At 46.4% G+C, this 23,820-nt stretch overlaps 1 protein-coding gene across 1 annotated transcript in view; it reads left to right on the forward strand.

The window, feature by feature from the left end:
* The window catches only part of Sel1l3 (SEL1L family member 3), a 97,808-nt gene extending 79,526 nt beyond the window's left edge, over positions 1-18,282 (forward strand). Inside the window, exons 18-24 of the mRNA XM_026403106.2 lie at positions 3,320-3,410; positions 3,543-3,627; positions 4,846-4,955; positions 8,748-8,875; positions 9,464-9,566; positions 9,645-9,717; positions 17,192-18,282. Of these exons, the coding sequence (XP_026258891.2) occupies positions 3,320-3,410; positions 3,543-3,627; positions 4,846-4,955; positions 8,748-8,875; positions 9,464-9,566; positions 9,645-9,717; positions 17,192-17,331 (730 nt within the window). The 3' untranslated portion in view covers positions 17,332-18,282. The remainder of the gene's footprint in view (positions 1-3,319; positions 3,411-3,542; positions 3,628-4,845; positions 4,956-8,747; positions 8,876-9,463; positions 9,567-9,644; positions 9,718-17,191) is intronic.
* The last annotated feature ends 5,538 nt before the right edge of the window (positions 18,283-23,820 follow it).

The raw sequence follows: 23,820 nt of genomic DNA on the forward strand, positions 1-23,820 counted from the left end.
TTTTCAAATTACATGTGTCAGTTTGATGAGCTTCTGCCTTCCTGTGTTGTTCCAAGATTTATGTGGGGGAGCGTAAAGAGGAGCGTGATGGAGAAAGGGGCTTTTTGCTGGATCAGCGTAAGACAGAAGATGATGTTGTCATGCCTGAGGCTGTCCTCGGACACCAGCCGCCTTAGCAGGGAAAGGCCGGCTGTCATGTTTCATTTCTCTCCTCCTTATGTGTGTTTTATCTACGAGCTACTGTTTTATTGTGCTTTGTCTTAAATGTACCCAGAATACTTAACCCCAGAGGTTAGCCGCTTCTAGTGGACTTGAGGCGAGAGAAGTAGACATGCAAAGTTCCAGTTGAAAGAGATTCACCTTTTTGCAGTGAATTCCACCGAGACCTCAGGACTTTTTTTTCTCTTTTTTTTCTCTTTCCCATCTGAACTGCCTGAGGCATTAGAAGAAAAGAGCACAGAGGAAGTAATATAATTGTTCCAGCAACTGCTCAGAGGTATTCAAATTCACAATTCACAGCAAGGGGTCCAAGAATTGATTATTAAGACCTATCATTATAAAAGTGCTAGGAATGTCTGTCTGTGGTCTGAAAATGAGAGGGAAGCAAATGTGCCTCTAAATTCATTCCTATAAATCCCCTCCTTCTTGCGTTTATTCCCCATCTTTAACAACATTGTCTGTCTGGAAGACAATCCACTTGGTGCATTGGAGATAAAACTTGAAGCTTGGGTCATCTTTCTAAAGTTTGAAGAAATTAATGGGAAGACAGGAGCATTTTGAGGTCTGTGTTTGGGCTTCCTGCAATTATCAAGTGCTGAGTAAATGTTTGTTCCAGAATATAAGTGTAGAAATATCTGTAATTAATACTTTCAGGTGGTTTCTGTTGAAACACACAGTTAAGTAGTGCCGGGAGGCTGCATGTGGGTCGGGCCTCTGATAGGTGTCATGTCTCCAAGCTTTAACAAGCTGGGGAGTCTGGTCTGGGAAGCGTCAATCCCCCTTTTAGAGCCTAGTCTTTCACTATATAAAAGTGGGTGGTGGTGACATCAGCATGCACAGGCCTGGGTGATGGATGCAACCAGGAGGAGTTGACAGCAATGTTTTTAGACATCTCGTTTGGATGGATTTAGTTTCTCCCTTGATGGAAAAGCTTAAGAATTCTACAGTGTTTCCTCCCAGTCTATGTAATAATTGAACAATAGAAGTCTTCCTATGAAACCTGTCCCTCCCCTACTGCCAAGGTTACTTGAGAGGCAAGAGATTGTCTTAGGAAGCTTCTCTAAGTGAGCCTGCTGACAGTGTCAACCACCAGCTCTCACCCCACCCCTCAGTTCTAGCAGCCAGTTTGGCTGTTTTTCTGCTGTCCAAGAACTCCTTGGGCGACACTTCGGTAATCTGAGCCACATACTAGCTGGTCATGGCAGCTCAGGGCATTGGCTCAGTACTGGACTTTGGGGGACTGGTCTGCCCCATCTCCTTTCCTCAAGCATCCCTGGTAGAGACTGAGACACTAATGGGTGTTCATATGTATGTGAAGAAATTTGAGGTTTTGAGACCTTGGGAACAGGGTTCTGTTATAAAAGGATGGGGACCTTCTGCAGGACCTCCCTGTGGTGCCTCTTTGGTGTCAGGTGAGCTCTGAGGATTCTGATGCCCCCAAATGATTTTTGCAGCCTGTGTAACAAAGTCCCTAGGCATCTTTTCAGTGGTGTTTGCACCTGCAGAGTGGCCTTGTGATCTGACTGCCTGAGCAGGGGACACTGCTTAGCTGACCTTGTCTCTGTTTAGCATGAGTCACAGCTAATTGGTCAGCCACCTTAGGTATCTCAGAGGCTGGGAACTGACTCATTCAGAAGCCATGTGTCCCATGACCTGCAGCCTGTCTCACGGAAGGTCTGCCTGTCCTAATTTGATTCCCAGCCATCTCTGTATGTCTCCATGAAATAGTCTCTCAGTAGGTGCTTTGAGCACTGTAGAAAGGTGATTTCAGAATCTGTTACCTCATTTTCTCTCGCCCATCCTTCCCTAAACCAGCTTCTGGGTGGGGCTCAAATTAAGAAAGCATCATTGTGTCAACTACTTAAAATGAAAAATAAGCTTTAGAAACAACTACTTATTGTGAAAATCAAATTTTATGCACAAACTGGGTAACATAGAAAATTGAGGAAATCAGATAGTTAAAAGGAAGAAATAGAAATTACTGCATTCTAACCATGTAGAGATTAGTATTGTTAACATTTGGTGGATAGTTTTTAGAATTTATTCTTCTACATATATGTATTTACAGGTGTATGCATATGTGCATATTCCATTTGTGTTTTGCAAAAGTGGGATGCAATTTTATGTTCTGCCTTTTTGGGGTACTAATTATAAGGTTTTGCACAAGTATTTTCAATATTCTTCCATGACATTGTCTTTATTGGCCACATCTGAATGTGGCTGCACGAGGTTCACTGAGCCTAGTCAGTGACTTTCAGGTATTTGTTTCGAGTTTGTTTGATGTAGCAGCTTTTGCCAATAGCCCTATCACAAATCCCTTGGCAACGGGATCCTTGCACATATCTGGTTTCTTTGGAATAAACCCCCAAGGGAAAGCGGTAGGCACAAATGGTGTGTGAATTCTCAGACTTCCTTCCTTGACCCCAGAACCACTGCACCCACTGGCCCTCCACCGCGGGCACGGGAGTGTGTGCATTTCTCTGGGTCCTTGCCATTGTGCCATCAGTGAATCTTGTGCCCATCTTTCAACTGATGAAAAGTGATCTCTCTTTGTTTTGCACTTGCTCAGTCGCTACTGGTGTCGGGCATTTATTTTTCATGTGTTTTGGCCACTGTCATCAATCCCTTGTAAACTGCTTCTTCTTTGCCAAACTTCTAATGCATGACACAAGCTCAGCTTTAATTAAGCTTGTTCCGAATCCTAAGTCCTGCAAAGCCTTTCACAAAACAGGGGACTGTAAAGCCCAGGGTTTTTTCTTAATACCACTCATCTCCTCTAAGCGAGGAAGGAAAGATTCAAGAACCAAAGACTAAAGGACAAGTCCCCAGCCAGCGTTCCGCACCCCTCTCGGCCAGTAGAGGTAGCTGTTGTACCAACTAGGTCCCCAGCCTTATCTGGGAGCTCAGCCTTTAAGATAGGAAATAAATCAGTGCATGCAGTATTTTTAACAACAGTATTTATTTAAAAAGAAAAAAAAACTCATGATTTTGTGGTTTTAAAAAACTGCTTATTTTGTACCCTCTTATGTTTGAATATAAAGCTCTCTGAATATTAGTAAGAGCCACTATATGAAATTTATTATTAATCATCTATTTTTAGGCATGAAGCTTTGCTGTATTATGTTTTAGCAGCAGAAACTGGAATTGAAGTGTCACAGACAAATTTAGCACACATCTGTGAGGAAAGGCCGGTAAGTAAATGGATTCTTCTGCAAGCAGAAGCTGTAAGGTTAAAGATAATGAATTAAGCTTTACCAAAGCAAAATTAGTCACTTGGCCAAAATATTAATGAATTAACTTTTTCTCTCTCCTTTACCTCTTAGGACCTGGCCAGGAGATACTTGGGTGTTAATTGTGTTTGGAGATACTATAATTTCTCTGTTTTTCAAATCGATGCTCCTTCATTTGGTATGTATAGAAAAAACGGTGCTAAACAGCGTTAGAGGCTTTTAATCTTTAGTAACAGGGAACATCTAACAGTGTGGTGTGAAGTGTGATATTTCTAAACAATTAGGAATGAAAGTGAAAAATCTCTGCTATTAAGGCCCTGGCTAACCTGCTCTTAGCCCCTGCAGGGCACTCAGGCACCTTATCCCACTCACCAGACCCACCTTCAAACCAAGAGAACGCAAAAGCCATCCTACTATAAAGGGCCACCCTGGCCTGTCATTTGCTTTTTGCCCTCAGATGTGTTCCCAGCCAGCCCTGTGCTCTGCTCTGCTGTCTGTGGGAGGGGGTGGCCACCAGGAATGCAGTGCCAGGCCCCTGTCCCAGAGGCTTCTGATGGGCATCACCAGTGGTGGGCACCAGGGAAGGCTGCAGAGTGGGAGGAGGGGGGAAGCCCAGCTCTCTCTTCCCATCTCTCTGTTTTTCACCAGTTTTCTGCCAGTGGCCACATGTCCCATGGTTCCAGCCCCTGCCTGGTAACTCCGCCCTCTCTGGTCCAGCTCCCAGGGACTGGGAAGCTCTGGGAACCTCACAGCCACCCCCACTTCCCCAGCCTAGTAGGTGACAGTAGCTTCCTTCCATCTCCCACTTGCCTCTGTCTCTTCCGGTACCCAGGCATCTACTTTCCCATGATAAAAATCCCTCTTTGAGCTACCCAAGGTGGATTCTGGATTTTCTGATTGGATATTGACGGACACCTATGCTCTCAAATGTTTTCCTCAAAGTAAACATGAAACACGCGGCTAACGCAAAGCTAAGAGATAGGAGACACATCAAACACAGCAGCAGCATTTCAGATGTGGAATAGAGGGCCAGGGACAACCTTGGCCGCTGGGCTGAGTTCGCTGTCAGACAGTCTCAAACAGATCTGCTCAGGGGAGCTACCTGGAGCATGGAAAGTGTCTAGATAGGGTGCTCCAGGAAAAAAAGAAAGAAAGAAAGAAAGGAAGGAAGGAAGGAAGGAAGGAAGGAAGGAAGGAAGGAAGGAAGGAAGGAAGGAAGGAAAGAAGGAAGAAAAGAAAATCTTTTTTGTTTTCTCCTGACACAGAAAGGAAACCTAAAAATATTCTGCATTCAAATTTTAATAGGATACACTCTGTTGAGTGAATGGCCCAGTAATTGACAATGTTAGCCTAAAATAAAACTGCTTGACAAGTGGATATGTTTTGTGTTCTGCAGCATATTTGAAAATGGGAGACCTGTACTACTATGGCCACCAAAACCAGTCACAAGACCTTGAATTGTCTGTACAGATGTACGCCCAGGCCGCGCTGGAGGGAGACTCCCAGGTAAAACCAGCGAAGCCTGCTCTGAAGGCCCGGAGACCTAGCAGTCTTCTCTGTGTACGTCCACAGCATGATCTGGTCTTTGTCCATGCACGTTCACACGTCCTTCAGACAACTCCATGAGGACCTGGGGAACCTTGATTGAGCGCCTACTGTGTTCCCCAAGCAATCCTATGGAGCTGGAGATTTTATATCTATGTCATAGTTAGAGCCACAGCAAGGTAATGAATTGTTCCAGGCCAAATAATCAGGTAAAAAATAGAACAGCCAGAGCCTAAACCTGGATCTCTGGCCCCAATCCTGAGGAGTTTTCTACTGAATTCTGTCAAAATACCTCACAGATAGAAACTCAAGGATCTAGAAGAGTGGCTGTTCCAGGACGTGCTTTCCATGTGCGATTGAGCTCAATACTTAAGTGACAGGATTTTTTCTCAATGACTTTTTTTGAAGCTTCTTATTTTAAAATCACTTTAGGCTTATAGAAAAGTTGCAAAAGAGACTCAGAGCATCCCCATACACCTCCCCCCAGCTTCTTTTAACGTGAACTTCCTGCATGGCCACCAGGCCACTGTCAATATCCGTACCCACTCTTCATACTATTTGGATTTCACGTTTGTCCACTGATACCCTTTCTCTGTTCTGGGATTCAGTGCAAGGTCCCACATTACACCTAGTTGCTTTCTCATCTTTCACTCTCATCAAGTGGTTGGACATTTTTGAGCCTGTTTTTTTCATGAACCGGCTGAGGCTGTTTGGGGCAGGAATGGTAGAGATGTCACGTGTCCTTGGCGCGTCACGTCGGGGCTGTGTGGTGTCAGTGACTCTCGTCCCTGGTGAGGTTAAGCGTCTCTGGTTTCTGTTGGGTTTCTCCACTGTAAAGTTAACGTTGTTTCATTTCTAATTTATAAATATCTTGGGGAGATAGTTTGAGACTATGCAGATATGCTGCTTGTCCTCAAAATTTTTGCCTATGAATTTTAATAGATGGTGCCTGCAACCACTATTAGGACTAATGATAGTTCTCACTTGCCTCCTTCCCTCTCCATTTGCTAATTGGGATCTCTCTGAGGATCTCAGGGCAGGTTTTTTTGCAGTGGAAACTGGAATAGTTTCCGACTATGCTCTAGAGTCTGATCATAGAGCGGAAGTTGGAGACTCATCCTCACCTTGGCTTCCCCCACCCTTCTTTTTTCTTAGTGGGGATATTACATGGGAGGGGTTGGTCCCCAGGGTTAAGATCCTACATCTCTCCACTCACAGCTGCTTGTGTATGGGGAGTCACTAAATCTCTGAGACTCCATTTCTCGTCTGTTTACTGGGAAGATGACAGCATCCTCTCCTTGGAGGTGAGGATTAAGTGAGGTGCTGTGTCCAGTTCTGAGCCCTGACACCCAGGATGCTAACTGGAGCGTGATGTGCTATTTCTTCTGGAATGAAGTAGAAGTTTCTGCTACAGGGATTTGTACAGAAACAAACTCCCTTAGATGATATTGGCCATCATTTTAAATGAAGCCTGGATAATTTGGTTTTCATTTTTGATGATCACTTTTTTAGGAAGACAATGCTTCAAAAACAATAAGGGATAACATTTAAAGAAAAAAAATCAAAAGATCCTTCATTACACAGCAGAGGCTTTTCCTTCTTCATGTCCTTGTGTCACTTCTGGTCCCTGCTCACTGGCACATGCACCTGCAAGGTGACCTCTAGTGTGCGGGCCACTCGGACCGCCCTGTGGTCTTCTTGGTCTCTCTGCTCGCTGCTCTCAGGCACCCCACATTCTGCTGAGCTGCAGGGCTTTGCCTGCTGCCGGGCGCTGCTGCTTGCCGTCGCTGGCTTGTCCACTGATTCAGCCCATCTGTGTCCCGTCCCGCCACGTCTGAGGCCATGCTTAGTGGCAGGGCACGAGGTGAAAATCAACCTCCTGCCTTCGTGGGGCTCAGAGTCGACCCAGGAAGACGTGGAGGCTGCTTGCCAGGGGGCAGCGGCCACGGCTAATGCTGCCCTGAGCACTTTCGCGTCTTTTCACTTGAATAATTTATATTCTGAGACGGCATTAGGGAGGCACACGGTCCCAGTGCCTCTACGGTTCCGCTATGGCACGCCGTGGAGCTGCTTTCTGAAGCCGTTTTCTGATGGATGCCTCGCCTGAAATCCTGTCGGCCCTGGACGATTGAGTTTTGCAAATGGGACAACTGCAAATTAATGCTTCCTTGTTGTTTTGAATGGCATTTATTTAATGATTAGTGAGGACAGACACCTTTACCTGTACTTGCTGATGGTCGTTTGGTCTTCACATCTTAGGTGAATCCTCTATTCTTAGTCTTTATCTACTGGAGTCTTCATTCTTTTTTTTTTCTTCAAGCCATAATTAGTTCTTTATTTATTTGCTTAGTAGATAATGAACCTTAAAGCTATTACATTGCATACAAATATTCCCCAGACTATTTTACCACTTATTCTCATAATATGTTTCCACTGATTAGAAGAACCTTTAAAATGTTACAAAGTCATTTTTCTGCTAAGACTTCAAGTTTTAAGAGTATCTTCTTTTCAAAGAGAAGAGAATATCTGGTGCTCTGCTGCTGCTGCTGCTGTGTGTGTGTGTGTGTGTGTGTGTGTGTGTGTGTGTGTGTACGTCTTAAAGATACTTAACATTTAAATCCACTTAGAGGTTATTTGACAACATGGTGGAGGTTAGAGAACCTGGACCCCACCATCTGCTTATATTTGAATCTCAGCTCTGCCACTTTCCAGCTGTGTGATCAAGGGCAAGTTCTTTAACCTCTCTGTGCCTCAGCTTCTCAATCTGTAAAACAGGATAGTAGTGTCATCTCGACTCCTTGTTGTGAGGATTAAGTGAATATACACAAAAGAGTGAGGCCTCGCATACAGCAAGCACTCAGAAAATGTGACTGTTTTATGTCTTCATGGTGGCCATGCAGGATGCTCTCCAGAGTCCCGGTTGTGCAACTTGGAAGTTCGTGATTTTCATTTAGATTGTGGTCTTGGCAGCTAAAGGGCAAGGCAGAGGGAGGACGGGAGCCATTCAAACATGACCATGGATTCCTGGAAGGGCCACAGTCCAGCTCCATTGGAAAGGCTCCTCGTGGTGAGCCCCACTCATGTTTTGCTGGCTTTGTGGTCTGGCCGCATGCTCAGCTCATGATGGCCAGTGACCTCCAGCTGGCATTGTGGCACCCATCTTGTGGGACCCATTTCCACTGCCGGGCTCCTGAACCAGGATCTGCACAGTCCATTAAGGTGGGCCCACCCTGAGGGTCAAGAATAAGGTACCAAGGAAGAGCCGGGAAACGCACATGCGGAGGTCTGTGCCAACAGAAATCATGAGGTTTTCCACGCTGACCCAGGAGAGCTGAGGCAAGTGCCGTCTGTGACTCTGACACGCTTGACCTTAGAATGTCAGTCACAGGTAGCGTGCAGCCACAGAAATATTTTGTCAGATTTGATGGTGACCGAGGCCACCGTCCGTGATGGACATCGCCTCCAACACGGTGCTCTGGTTTTGCAGTGCGTTCTGTTTTGAGAGCGCGAACAGGAAAGGACAGACCTTCCGGTTGACTGGCTGCTGAGCAGATGGGACGCAGCATCCTTTGAAAGCCTCCCGGTTCTCTTGCAAATAAATTTCTGAGATGCATATATTTAGGGAAACAATTCATCAATGAAGATGACTAAACCATCTGGCTATAGGGGCTGGGAAAAAATATGTAGAGGTTTTAAAAGTTTACATGCTGATGAAGGGTGTGTGTCTGGGTTTCATTTGTGCCTTACCTTTAGGGATTTTTTAACCTGGCCCTGCTAATTGAGGAAGGTGCTATCATCCCACACCATATTTTGGATTTCCTGGAAATTGACCCATCACTCCATTCTAGTAACATCTCCATTCTCCGGGAACTATACGAACGGTGAGTTCAGAGATGCCTTTATGCCATGGCATCTGGGGGACCCAAGGAGGTGGGAGTTGTTTCTTGATTCAGTTCTTATTTTGTGATGTCAATTGTTAGAGAAAGGGCCCAGGATTTGCTTCTAGTAGTGAACAGTTAGCCAAAGCCACGTGTCTTCCTTTTCCAGTCTCTGAGGCTCATGATATACAATGTGCTTGATCTGAAGTTCAAGTGCTGACCAAGGTTTTCCATGACAGTGGAAAAAAAAAAAAAAAAAAAAGCCAGGCATCTGATTCTGAAAGATAGGGAGGCCTTCCTGTCTCTGGACTTTGGACAGACACTCCAACAGAAATGCTGTTCTAACAGGCCCCTTGCTCCGTGTGATCCTTCCTAGCGAAGGGTGCAAGTGACCTTTTCCTCAGATTTCTTCGAGGATCTCAGAAATCCAGGTGAGGCGCAGAGTACTGAAGTGCCTTTGCTCCCACCCCCCTCACTGCGAGTGTGCTCGCGTGTGCAAGAGCAGAGGCGTGCAGGTGTGAGCTCTGGAGAGGCCGGTCGTGGGAAGGGCCACCAAGTCGCCCACCTGACGGAGGCTGGCTTTGTCGGCAGGTGCTGGAGCCACAGCAGCGAGGAGTCCTTCAGCCCCTGCTCCCTGGCCTGGGGGTACCTCCACCTGCGGCTTATCTGGGGCGCTGTCCTGCACTCTGCCCTGGTAGGTACCGTCCCCGCAGCCCTGCCCTGTGGCCCCTGCCTGGGTCAGTCATCTGAGGCGTGGTTCTGGTGTCTGCAGATCTACTTTCTGGGAACCTTCCTGCTGTCCGTGGTGATCGCTGGGACAGTGCAGCACTTCCGGGACGTCTCAGGTAAAGCCTTCTCAAAGCCACCGCGTCCGGGGGAGGGAGGGCACTCCCTCCCCACACCCTCACAGTGCCACTGCCCGACTTCAGCTTGGGCATGCACAGCATGGGGACCCCCCAGGAGCGTATCATACTCCCTGGTTGCCAGGAGGTCACAAAACTAATAGATTTTTCAAAGTGAGGATTTTTTAAAAAGCTGAAAGAAATGGAACCAAAATATCCTCTCCTGTTGAAAATACATCGTCTAGCAAAATTGTACCTCTGCAAACCGAGCTCAAAAGCCCCTCCTGCATTAGGCCTTCCATTTTGTTCCAGTCCAATAAGCAAAGGCGTGAGGAGACAAGCAAATACACAGCGCACAAACCTCCCCAGCCACGGGGACATGAAGGGAGGGGCCGAGGAGGACGTCACCTAGCTGTGTTTCCACTGAATCACTGTTACTTTTCTGAGTTGAGTTGGTAGTTAAGGGAGCGATGTCCCAGTCACTTCTATTTGGGCTTAAAGTCCAGACTTGGCTACTCATTAGCTGTGTGACTTCTGGTGAGTTACTTAACCTAACTGATCTCCCAATTTCTTATTCATCTAACACTCGCTACTTCCCGAGAGATAAAATATGAAAAAGAAAAGTGAACTGACAAGATGCCCTAATCGTGATATAAAGGGAAATGTTTAAAATTATAATAAAATATTATCCATTTCCATATGTAAAATTTTAGCCTAGTGCTTCTGAATTTTAATGGGTGCACGAATCCTGCAGGAATAATATTAAACGCAGATTCTGCCGTGGGTGTGGGGAGGGGCTGAATGCACCACACTGCTGGAAAGACACATGTAGTTCGAAGCCTGCTCTTTCCTTCTCTGGCATCCATGGCCCTCTGGATAAGTGTGAGCTACTCATTTTCCCCCGTTGCGCTGTCGGCTGAGTGGGGGGACCCACCCTGTCCTGCCCAGCAGCTCCCACCTCCCAGGTACTCAAACCTACGGATGCCTCTTGTGAGAACTCCAGCTTCTCGCCATCTTGGATGGTTCCAGAAGGACATGGTGACTCACAAAGGCCAACAGTGACATTCACAAATGGGTCGATTAGGGTGAGAAAGGCCCCGGAGCCTGGGCCTAGCCGTTATTTGTGTAGCAGACAATGAACAGCGAAAGGAACAAGGCCCTTGCTGTCCCCGATCACCTCCCTGCTTTGCCTGAGGAGTCACAGGCAGCCCTTCCAGGTCCTCCCAGGCTGGCTGCCTCCTCCACTGCTGGGCGATAAGTCACCCCCACGCACATTCTCCCCCCCACACCCCGGCATTTGTCACCAGGTAGAAGACATTTATTTTGCATCTTGACTGTTTTCCATTTCAAATTATCTTTGTCATTTTGACTCTGTGGAAATATTGTGCTGATGATTACGAATGTGGCTCCATCAGAGGCGCCGAAATCGTCTTTATGATTCCGTGCCAGCTGGTGGCCATGAAAATTCATGGGCGGAGGGGATTGCTGCCATCAGAGGCGGCCCCTCTCCTGTCTCCGCACTCGGGTCGCCCGGTCCCTCCAGGCCCTGCCAGCGTCTTCTCGCTTCTTTCACACATTTTCCTGGCTTTTTTCAACTCTTTTGTTTGCCTCTTCTGGCACTTGCTTCCTTTCCTCTTGACCAATCGAGAGAAAATCTTGAAAACCATTTCACCCTTTGCCCTTCATTAGACAGATGAGGAAACTGAGGCCCAAGAGGTGAAATAGCTTCCCAAAGTCCAAATAAAGGCAAGAGAAATGTAGGGCCACAGAGTGGCCGACAATTTTTCAGAATCACAATACTTTAAAACAATGATTATCGACTGTCTTGAACCCACTGCTCCCTCACACAAGGATATTCTGGAACACTTTTCCACTTGAAGTGAAATCCTGATAATTAACCTACACCAATAGAAGGCCACAACAGGAATATAAAGAAATCCAAAGTAATCAGTTCTAATAAAATAACCTTTTCCGTATGTAAATTCTAGCTCCTTAGTTTTAAGTGCACAGGAATCTCACAAGGATTGTATTAAAGGCAGGTTCTGATTCGGGGTCTGGGGGCGTTTCTAACCTGCTCCAAGGCGATGCCCACATGGCTGTTCCACAGCCTGGACTTTGGCCAGTAAGGGCGGAAGTCAAAGGAAAAAATCTCTCATTTACAGAAGGGGGCCCCACGGGGGCACCTGCCACCCCGACAGAAGTCACATCGGGAGTGAGGGACTGGGTACGTTCCTGCTGTGACTTGCACTTATGCTAAGTGCAAACGGTCAGTCGTGAAATAGGGAGGTTCTTCATCAGCACAGCAGAGCAGGTGACCTTGGGAGTGCTGTGGCAGGTGACAGAGACACAGGAGGGAGGAGGGGCAGCTGCTGGGCTGATAGGGGCCAAAGCTTCTGCTGCTAGTGTCTCTCCAGGGAGCTGATGGCACCCAAGGGCCCAGGACCTGCCCCACAGAAGGGGAGGACAGCAGCTGGGGCTGGCCAAAGCTGTAGGGTGGGGACGGGGGCTAAGCACAGTGCTGAACCTGTGACAGCAGAAGGCTCAGGACTGCTGAAGACTTGCTGCCAGAAGACAGCCATCTTTGTCATGATTTGCCTTTTTTCCTTAATTGTTTCTAAAAATTAACAATTCATCATGGAGGCTCTCGCCGTCCATTCTGTGTCCAGCTCCAACCCACTTCACTCTCCTGCTGGGGTTGCCAGCTCTGGGATATACAGCCAGCACGCCACAGCCTTTGTCATAAGGAACTGTCCTGCGTTCCGAAGGCTGGCGGTGCAGGACAGCAGTGAGCAGCCCCAGCGCTGTGAGAATCAGGCTGCGGTTCTGGGTGAGGGAGGGAGCCTCTTGCACCTCAGGTTCCTCTTCTGTCAAACAGCATGCAGAGCAGTGCACCTGCTCCTGTCGTAGCTGAGAGGACCAAGTCTGGCGACACCGTACATGGTTCTGAGGATTCCACCGACATTAGCTGGGAGCCCCCGGGAATGTCCCCCAAGTGTTTCACCTGTGATAGAAGCGTGCTGAACCAGGTAGCGCCTGCACTTCAGGAGTTTGGTTGGCCTCAGTAGCAGAGCATTGCCAGAGCCGCCTGCTTTTCTGTGCTGTGTGACTCTTTCTAAAATATAAGGTTCTTTTTTTAAAGCACTGAAACAGCAAGAGGCACTTCAAGGCCCCTTCAAGGGACCTCGCTGTCCGCCGGCTTCCATTCCCTCGAGCTCTCTCTTTCCAGAGGCTAAGGCCTCACGGAGTAGTGCAAAGGTCCCTGGTTTTGGACAGCCCAAGGGGCACTTGATTGGCCTAAGCACAGAACACACATGGCCCCAGATCTACTCTGTCCCTCTAGGTCCCTCGGATGTCCCTTGGATGGGTCACCTGGCAGCTCCAGTTCTTGCTGAAGTCTGGCCCCATCAGCCTTTGCTCTGAGTCCTGCTGCAGATTGCTGCAGGGGCCAGGAGAGGGCCTGCTGCAGTCCAGCCACAGACAGGCCCAGCCCCTTTCCAGACTCCAGAAAACTCTTTTCCCTGCCTCGCTTCCTCTCAAAAGCACTCTCCCTCTCCCTCCCTGTCAAGGACGCCAAGCATAATCGCCCTAATGGAGCAGGCTTTAAAAATCAAAACAAAAAAAATCCCAAAGTGAAGTATGTCTAGAGCCTTGTTCACCTCTGCCTGCCCCAAACCTCCCCCCAAGCAAAAGACCTGGAGCCCGCGGGCTGCTCAAAGGACGGCAAAGGGATGGCAGAGGGATAAAACAGGAACCACCTTTCAAAGACAGACTCCTGCCTCCTTAAAGGCCATTGAGAGTCCCCATCCAAGACATCCAGAATCTGAAAGGCTCCAAAATCTGAAACTTCTTGAGCACTGACATAATGCCCCAAAGGGAAAGTTCCACCTTTGCCTTCTGTGATGGGTCGCAGTCAAAACACAGGTGCCCTGAAAATATCCTATATGATGACCTTCAGGCTGTGAATAGGGTTTTATGAACATACATGAATTTCATTCTTAGACTTGAGTCACACCCTAAGATATGTCATGTATGTGCAAGTATTCCAAGATCCAAAAAGATCTGCAGTCTGAAACACTTCCGGGTTTGAGCATTTCTGATAAGGGATACCCAGCCTATAATAGCAGCATAAACTTTATGGATCCACCAGCTCTGAGGTACCATCAGGAACCTAAGGCCAGGCCAGCCCGGTTGGTGCGTTTCTCATGTAAGCCAATGCTTCCTATCCAGCCAAGTGGTTAGCCTGCCGTTCTCTTAAAGAGTTCAGATGAGCCAGGTACAGTGGTGCACGCCTATAATTCCAGTGGCTTGGGAGGCTGAGGCAGGAGGATCACAAGTTCAAAACCAGCCTCAGCAACTTAGCAAGACCCTAAGGAACTTAGCAAAACTGTATCTTAAAATAAAAAAATGTAAACAGCTGGGGATGTGGCTCAGTCAGTGGTTAAGCGCCCCTGAGCTCAATCCTCAGTACCAAAAAAATAAAAAAGAGTAAGCTAATATAAGCAAGATTAACTAAGCCTTTCCCTACTCTTTTCCTGTTCTCTAAACTTCCAGTTAATGATATTGCTACTTAAAGTAAAATGCCACAACCTGGTGCCCATGAGAAAAGCAGAAGCCTGAGCTGGGGAGACTTCATGGTGAGGTTCCGCAAAGGCTGCCCCACCTTGGTACCCCACAGCACCTCCACTCGGAAGAAAGGTTTTAGTGCTCTTGATGGATGAGCCAGTGCCTTTGTTTCAGTGCTTTAAAAAAAGAATCTTATATTTTAGGTGACCAGTGATCTTACACCTGCACAGGGCCCTGCTGAGCCCACGGCAAAGTGAAGTAGCCAAATCTTAGCGTAAGATTTCAAGCTCCTCTCCCTTGCACCTCCTCTTGGGAAGGTTCCCACTGGGTTCCCCTGTATTCTTTTACATCCACATCTGGTCAGCTGGCCTGCAGACATCTTTCTAACAATGTTCTACAACAAGGGTTAACAATCTTTTTTCTATAAAGGGTCAGGTAAGAAACATTTTCAGCTTTCAGGGGTGTCCCTGTCACAGCTCAATCCTGCCACTAGCGCTCAGAAGAAGCCATTCCAGCCAGGTTTCTGACAAAACTTTCCCGTGGACACATTTACATTTCATATATTCTCCCCATGTCACAAAATATTCCTCTTCTTTGAATTTTCGATCACCCGTTTAAAAATGTAAAAACCATTTTTAGACCCAGAGCCATACAAAAGCAGGCAGCAGCTGCCTGTGGCCACGGCTGCAGTGGGGCCAGCTCCTGATTATTCTCACTAATGTGCAGGCAATGGTCCCCCAGGCAGCCAGTCATCCACAAATCACTTCTATTTGGCTCTGGAATATACTCTGTAATTTTTTAAACAGCACGCTTATTTTCCTGGTTGCCTTGACTCCAAGTCCAGTAATGAAATTAGCACACAATCCAGGTGGGCAGAAACAAAGGGGCCACTTTACAAATAGGATGGGCTATGGGGGGGGGCTTGTGCAGCTACTGCAGGCCCCCACTGAGGGGAGCGAGGTCCCTAACTCCACGGTAATAAACTGACTGTGGAAGCACCAGCGTTTCTTTTGTGCTCTTACCAGAAGGTGTAAGTGGTGGCCGAGTTGATTAGGCGTTCCTTCTACATTTACACGTTGGCATTTTTTGTCTTAATTGGAAAACTGATTGCTGATTTATCTTGTTACCATGGTGATTTACACAGTCCCTGAGTTAAAAATACTTGCTTTAGTGTCGTGTTAACTTCCTCAGAGATCATCAGGCAGGTGGGTCCTAGGGTCAGAGGGGGTCTGGGCACTATCTGCTCAAAGCCCCTGATTCACAGGTGGGGAAAGCCAGGCCCACAAAATTCAAGCACTTTAGAGGGAAACATCTGCCATTCTGTACCTATGCTAAGGTCACTTATTATTAGCTAGTGGCAGATAAATGAGACTTGCCCAGACCAGGTCTCCTGATTGCCTCGAAATGGTCTTTACATCTCATCACCAGATTGCAGTCACTACATCACCAGCCAGAGTGATGGTTTTAATGACCCTAGAAATGTCACGGCATTCTACAACACCCTGGGGTCCCCCTGCCACTGTCGTATTATTTCAGGACATCTCTGCATCCACAGAGTCTGCAGCTATTGGGAGGGGAGCCAGGGAGAAGTCCTTACAGAAGTCCTGTACAGAGCCAGGGACTCAGGGGCCCCTTCCTCACCCTCCTCCTTGGGAGATGACCGTAGCTACTTGGGCATGGACTCTTGAAAGGTTTTATCTAGAAGTCAGATTGTCAGTATGTGGTGACATCTTTTTAAAATCTACACATTTCAGGGTGGACATTCGGGAAACTTTACAAGTGTTCCTACTTACTAAAACCTGCACAAGACTAAAAAAATATTGCTGAGCTTAATTAATATCACTGCTTAAAGGCAAACTGTTGTATGCATTGTCTCAGGCTATTGAGGTCTCAAAAAAAAAGGGGGGGGGGTAGGCATCCCAGAAAGAAATGCACCATCTCTTATCAGTCCTAGAAGCCATGCACCTGAAATCAAGACATCTTAATACACTGGCCCGGTGACCAGGTCTAGTCGTAGCATGTGCTAGCAGGCACTGTTCCAAGCACTCTGTAAGCATTAACTCATTCAGCCCTGAAAAAGCTCCAGAAGGTAGGGGTACTGTCAGGTGGGGTTGGCAGTAGGGGGTAGGTAACTTGCCAAGGTCACACAGCTGTTAAAGAGCAAAGCAGACAGGTTCCAGGGCCCACAGTCTTAACAGGGGGCTCTTCTTGGGTTCAGCACCTAAGGCAGGGTTTATCAGGCTCAACACCGATGACATTTGGGTTGGATGGCCTCTGTCCACTATCTGCTAGCCGTACCACCCCACCCCAGGCGAATGACAACCAAAAATGTCTCCAGGCACTGTCAGCTGTCCTCTCGGGGCAGAATCACTGTCATTCAGAAACTGCTGACACCAAGTATAAAACCATAAGCTTCGCTAGGACTGGTAGAGACCCAGCCTCCTCAGGATTTCGGACTGCTAAGTCATTAGACCCAAGCTTTATGCACATGAATTTAAATAACGAGCTTTGAGTTTGGCACACCATCCAAACGGAATAAGAGTGTGAGTCAAACGACCCTCCTTTCTCATTGCTTGCTATGATGTATGACTGGCACTGCGTCTGCATCATGGTGGGGGTAGAACGTGGACCAGAAGCCCTGTGCCCTGTAAGTTCTGGCATAAATGCAGTAACTTAGACTCCCAGGCTGTCAGAACCATCAGAGATCTTTGTGCATCCATTCCAGTCTACCATTTTACAGCAGGGGACACCAAAGTTCCAAGAACCTAGGGAATGACTCCAAGGTTGCCTTCAGCTTAGTGTCAGCGGCACTAGGCTAGAAGCATCTCCCGGGCTTGCTAGAGTCTGGGTGTGGTTGGGTGTTTTAAAGGTTCTGTTCTGAATATTCAGCCCTGTTGTGCATGTGTCTCTGCAGCCAGTGGTTCTCCTCCAGCACCAGCCCGGGCTCCCCCAGGCCCCTCCTCTTCCACTGCAACTTCAGCTGTGTCTTCCGCTGCCGACGCCTCTGACCAGGACCAGTCCACAGTCACTAATAACCCAGAGCCACGTGGGTGAACTGTGCACTCCAGGTCTCTCCACTTGAGCAATGATCCCTTCGACAGCCGGTATTGGGAGGCTAGGGCCAGAGCATTACCCTGATAAACACCTTAAAAATCTTGTCCACTGTATGCAAATTTTGCACTTGGTGTGATTTTTTTAAAAAACTCAAATTACAAGGAAGTACCCAGAGCAGACAGTGGTCATACCAAAAGTTCTCAAAGAAATCCAAGGAACATCTTGGTCAGAGGGACATCTGGGGAGGTTCACTGGACCCCATAAACTTCTGTTCTTGTGATCGTGTGCTTGGGGAGTCACAGTTTTGCTTGTGGCTCATCTGGATTCTTTGACACAGAGAGGCATTTTGAAGAGTCTTCGTCCTTTGTTCATTCTCTTTTATCAGAGAACAGAAAACTGACTTTTGCACAAGGTAGATAATGTTTCAGTGCCCATGTTTGCCAGAGCCTGCTCCTCAAAGTCCAATTTAATCTTTGACTTCCAAAACCCAGAGGTTATAAGGAACCTTGAAAGAACTAGTTTGTGGCTGGAAGTGCAGGGAAGATAATGGCTTTGTAAATTGGTTTACATTTTTCTCCTTGAATTTTTCTAGGGTCATAGTGCTTCCAAACCACTTGATGACATTGTTGGATATCTTTTATGTTTCAATTGCAATCCATAAAATATCATCCAGAAAATTCTTAGTATTTAAGTGTAGTCTTCTCCATGAATTACCCATTAGAATAGACCGGCCACAACGGAATATGCAGAAACCAAGCCTGTAGCTCATAGTCTCATCCCCACCCCTGATGCCTGCCTGAGTCTGTATAGGGGTGTGCGTGTGTGTGTGTGTGTGTGTGTGTGTGTGTGTGTGTGTATAAGAGGGCAAGGAAGAGCAGAGTGTCGTTATACTGTATGCTGCTAAGGTAGTAAAAATAAATCAGTAATGCAATATTGTGGGGTTAAACTACTCTTTGCACTACTTTATTTACAGTAGTAAATAAAATTATTTTTATACAATCGACTACTGGAAAGTGCCCTTTTTTTATAGTTTCTGCGGTTATCATACAAAGTGCTAAGTTCATGCATTCTCCCTAAGTGGGATTAAAAAAAGAGAGAGAGAAGAAAGAAAAAGTCCTCCTTATGAGAGATTATTTCTGGTAACCCATTATCATTGTGGATATAAAGGTGGCAGGAAACTTCTTTCCAGGAACCCTGAGCTCAAGGTCTGGCCCCGTGATGTTTGCAGTGTCACATATTGTTCAGGGACCTCTGGCTGCTCTGAGGCTGGGCTTTATGTTAATCTAGGTTAAGCCTGCAGTTGGCCCTGTTTCTGCTGTGTTAATTGCTCTGTTTTACAAAGGTTGCCTTCGAGATTTGCACAAGAGCCAGACTTTGGAGTCTAGCTGTCCGGAGTGCAAATTCCGGTTCTGAAACCTTCTGGCTCAGTAACCTCGGGCATTGATTACTCTCTGGGTCCCGGATTCTTGTACTATAAAATGGGAGTAGGAGTATCTTATCACCTCTTGGGCTTCACACGAGGCTTAACAGAGATCATGTGTGTACCCTGAACATGGTTGGTTGTTATATTTGTTAGAAAAAGAAATCTCAGGGGCCAGACAGTGGGCTCTTTGCCCCACTCTTCAAGGCAAACACTCCACTCCCCAGCTGCTGGGAACCTAGGTTGCTTGCTGGGCATCTTCCTTAGCTGTGGGATCTGCCTGAGGTATGCCCTTGCAAGAGCAGCCTGTGGCTGCTGATACAGGAGGACTTTTTCAGTCTCAGTACTATTGACACTTGAGACAAGTGGCTCTGTGTTGTAGGACAGGATGTTAAGCAGCATCCTGCCCTCAACCCACTATAGGCCAGTAGCACATACTGCCCTCTTCCCTCACTCCTTCCTCCTTCCCCAGTTGTGACAGCCAAGAGTGTCTCCAGACACTGGGAGTAAGATCATACCGTCTCCCTTCATGAGAATGATTCCTATGGGAAAACTGTCCCCATGCCTCAATTCAGAACAACTCCAGAGCTCTATCTCACTGAACCCAACTTCTCACTGTGCCCATTTGTATCCTCCTCACTTACAGGATTTCCCCACAGTCCTCACACCCAACTCTGTACTCCAGTTTCCAAGAAACCCAAGTGCATTCATTCAGGAGGGCTTCCATAACAAAGCCCTACTTACTGAGGGGCTCAAACAACAGAAATTTATTTTATCACACTTCTGGGGGACAGAAGTCCAAGATCAAGGTGTTGGCAGGAGTGGTTCTTCCTATGTCCTCTCCCTGGCTTGCAGATGGTCTTCTTCGGTGTCTTCATATGGTCTTCCCTGCGTGGGCCCGAATCTCTTCTAATAATGAATAGATCCTTCCCCAGTCCCTTTGGATTAAGGTCCAGACACTGGACCTCATTTTACCTTCATCACTTCTCTAAAGACTCCATCTCCAAATACCGTCACATTCTAAGGGACTGGGGACAATCAGCCTGTTGTCCCACCTAGAACAACAGGAGAGGATGGTTCAAGTGCAGACCGTGGACGCATGGAGCCAGCCTGGCCTGCTCCAGTTGTCCACTCAAGGCTAGAAATGCGGGCAGAGCTCCGGGGCCAGCCGCCTCCGTGAAGCTGGAGGACTAATTGTCAATTCAGACCCCTCTTACACTTCCGTTCTCTGGGGACCCCTCAAGATTGAATCTTCTGGGTCTAACCCACACCTTCTCCTGCATTGACCGTCCCCTTCTCTCCTAAGTTCTAGACTAAGTTCCCCAAAGCTGGTGTCCCAGTGGCTGGAGTAAAAACCCGCCCAGAAAACACAGCGCAGAGTGAGTGGAAAGGAAAGAGGGAACGGAAAGGCCAGGTTCAAAGGTGACAGTAGGTTACTGCCCTATTGTCCCTCCACTCCATACATTCTTAAACCAGAGGCTGTGGGCCAGTCGATTGGGAAACAAATCTAACCCATAGATATGATTTTTTTGGGGGGCCCACCTGGTAATTTTTAAAGTTTTAATTAGTTGCCAACATGTTATAATCCATCATATGAGGTTCTCCTTAAAAATGTAAAGGTGTGAAAAACCTGGGCTTTTGCTACTGGGTGGCAAGAAGTAGGTGAGGCTGAAGAGATCCTTCCCTTTTGGATAGAGCCGGTGCTTTCTGGCTTGTCCCAGGCCCCACCACTTCCTGTTGCCTTACACCTAGGCCACTTATGCCCTTCATGCAAGCATTTCAAGTTACAGCCCATGGACTTCCTTCTCTTCAAACTAATGACTTCGTTTCAGCAAGTCTCAGAGAGACCTCCAGATTCATGGATTATTTGATCACTGCTAATCCTTGGAGAGCTGGAGAAGTGGTGGTCTTCCCTTCCACTCTTTGGGAGAGGAAGATGCCAAGCTGTGGGTCATTCAGAATCTTGATAAAGTTTTCAACAAAGTTTCAGGATAAAACATCTGTTTAAAACGATCAATAGCAAGGTGAGTGGTGCACTGAAATCCCAGTGACTTGGAGGCTGAGGCAGGAGGAGCACAAGTTTGAGGACCACCTGAGGGATTTAGCAAGACCCAGTCTCAAAGTACAAAAGGACTGGGGATGTACTCAGTAGTAAAGCACCCACAAAATAAAAATAAATTAAAAAAAACAATAGTCTTTTCCTACACCAGCAATAACTTGATTAGAAAATGAAATATTAAGCAATATTAAAGATAAATAAGGTTTCATCTACAACTATAAAGGGTCTAATAATTAAACAATGAACTCATGTAAGGGTCTGGCGAAACGTCGGAGGAAGAGACCACAAGAGACTGTCTTATGCAACAGCAGAAGGGAGGGTTTATTTGGAGACCAGCATGCTGGGGCTCAGAGCTCACTATAGCAAAGAGAGATAGAGCCCTGAGAACAGCTTAAGCAGAGCTTATATACTTTCCTTAGAGAGGGCAGGGAGAGAAGTTACATTTTGTAGTTTGGCAGTTGGGGACAGCTCATTCTGGGAACAAGATTAGCAAACAGTTCACAGTTGGGGACAGCACATTCTGGGAACAAGATTAGCAAAAAGTTATTAAGATTTCAACAGTGTTTTGTTAAGCATATAGAAAAACGGAGTGACAAGTACCTATTTTATTAACCTTTCACTCAGAGCTTTACCAAGAAAATCTTGAAATTCTACTACAGAACATAGAAGATATAAATAAAATAATATACCATGTTCATAGATAGAATAACAACATACAAGTCTGTATACAATTTCCTCGGAATTCACTCATAAATTTATGGGTCTCCCAACCAAAGTCCTGATTTTGTGAATATGTGAGGAATTGACAAAGTAATTTTTGAATTTATATGAAAGAATAGAAGTCCACAGACAGCAATGTAAAGTTTGAAGGAAAATGAGGGAAAGGAATTGTCCTGCCACACATTGTTGTAGTACAAAGTCACAGTAACAGAAACAGTGGGGCAGTAGTGCAAGACTAGACAAAGATTAAGGGAAAAGGATATAGAACCTAGGAGCAGATGGGAATTTTGTACAATAAAGTAGAATCACAAATTAATTGGGGGTAAGAAGAATATTTAGTATATAGTTAGCAAATTGGCCAATTACATTTTGAAAATTAACATTGAAATTCTCTCTCGTTATAGATATAAAGGGCTAGTGGATAAAAACGTAGCTGTGATGGTAGAACTACAAGGCTAGTTGTAGAGAATTTAAGAGAATGTTTTATGCATTTTTAAGTGAGAAAATAATTTCTTAAACAATATGCAAATATAAGTAGAGCTCCCTTCTTTGTAAATGAGGGATTTCTATTCAAGAAAGAACCCAACAGCGTCGGTGGGTAGGTGACTGAGGCATCTCTACAAAACATCCAACAAAGAACAAAGACTGCTCATCAATCAGCTGTGCAGCAAGCAGAAAACCCAGGAGAAAAGACGATTCCAAGCACATAGTTGAGCAATTCACAGAAAGACACCATAACTTAAAGAGGATGAAGGACTGCTTCACCTAACTTGAAGTCAAGGAAGTAAATATTAAAATCAAAAGAGCAGTTCACGCCCACCGTATCATAGAAATACAGAGAACACATTAAGAATCAGTGGACACAGAACCTCTCATGCCTCACGGGTTGTGCAGAAGATTCGTGAACAATGTGGCAGAATCTACCTAGGGAGGGTGTCATGACCTGGGAATCCCAGCCCCCAACAGTCCTCCCAGTCTGCACAGACCCACTAAGAGATCCGTGTAGGGAGGATGACATCCCAGCAGCGTTTGAGAGGGCAAGGAGACGGAGTCACCTGGGCCCCTGAGGTCCAGGGGTAAGTGATGCACCAGGCAGAAAGTGGAGAGACCATATTTATAAAAACAGAGATATTAAAAATATGCTGGCAGTGAAAAAAGTGAGAAACTGAATTAAATATATGTCAGTACGATCTGTTTAAAGACCAAACCCTGAAAGAATACCAAATGCATGTGTGTACACACACACACACACACACACACACACACACAGATTCATTTGTATGTATATGTTATGGTTTAGATGTGAGGTGACCCCCAAAAGCTCACGTGAGACAATGTAAGAGGTTCAGAGGAGAAATGGTTGGGTTGTGAAAGCCTTGACCCAATCAGTACATTAATCCCCTGATGGGATTAACTGGGTGGTAACTGAAGGCAGGTGGGGTATGGCTGGAGGAGGTGGGCATTGGGCCTGGCTTTGGGGTATATATTTGTATCTGCAAGGTGGAGGCTTCTCTCTCTGCCTTCTGATCATCATGTGAACTGCTTCCCTCCACCACACTCTTCAGACATGATGTCCTGTCTCACCTCAAGCCCTAAGGAATGGAGCCAGCCTTCTACGGACTAAATTCTGAAACTGTGAGCCCTCAAATAAACTTTTCCTCCTCTACATTTGTGCTGGTCGGGTTTTTTAGTCATGGCAGTGAAAAAGCTAACACAGTATGTCTATACAACACACATATACACGTATGCACACCCACATATGCATACACACGCACGCACATGCTTTTCTCTTCAGCATACACACAAGCTGTAAACCTGGGTTCCTTAACCTCAGAGCTATTGGTACTCTACTAAGTACTGGGTTCCTTAACCTCAGAGCTTAGTACTCTACTAAGTACTAGTAGCACCCCCTAAATTGTGACAACCAAAAAAATCTCCAGGCATTGCCAAATGTCCCCTGGAGTGGGATTGGGGGAAGCAAAATTGTCCTGGTTCAGAACCACAGACCTAAATCGCATGTCAAACTGAGAGTGTTAGTGAGATAATCAGGTGTTACTGAACCCAAGTTCGGAGGCTCATCCCACAGAAAAATCAGTACCTGAGAGACGAATGTTGGAGAGGAAAAAAAGGCTTCATTTAATGGCCCAAGAGTGGAGAAGAGGGAGCTTTGCTCACAAATCAGCTTCTCGGTTCCAGAAGGTTGAAGGGTCACAGATACAGGAGAGGGATGACGAGGGAGAGGGAGAGGGTGATAAAGGGAGGAATATTCACGTTCCTCCAGGAACTCAAG

The sequence above is a fragment of the Urocitellus parryii genome, chromosome 10 (assembly GCF_045843805.1).
Source record: "Urocitellus parryii isolate mUroPar1 chromosome 10, mUroPar1.hap1, whole genome shotgun sequence".
NCBI lineage: Eukaryota > Metazoa > Chordata > Mammalia > Rodentia > Sciuridae > Urocitellus > Urocitellus parryii.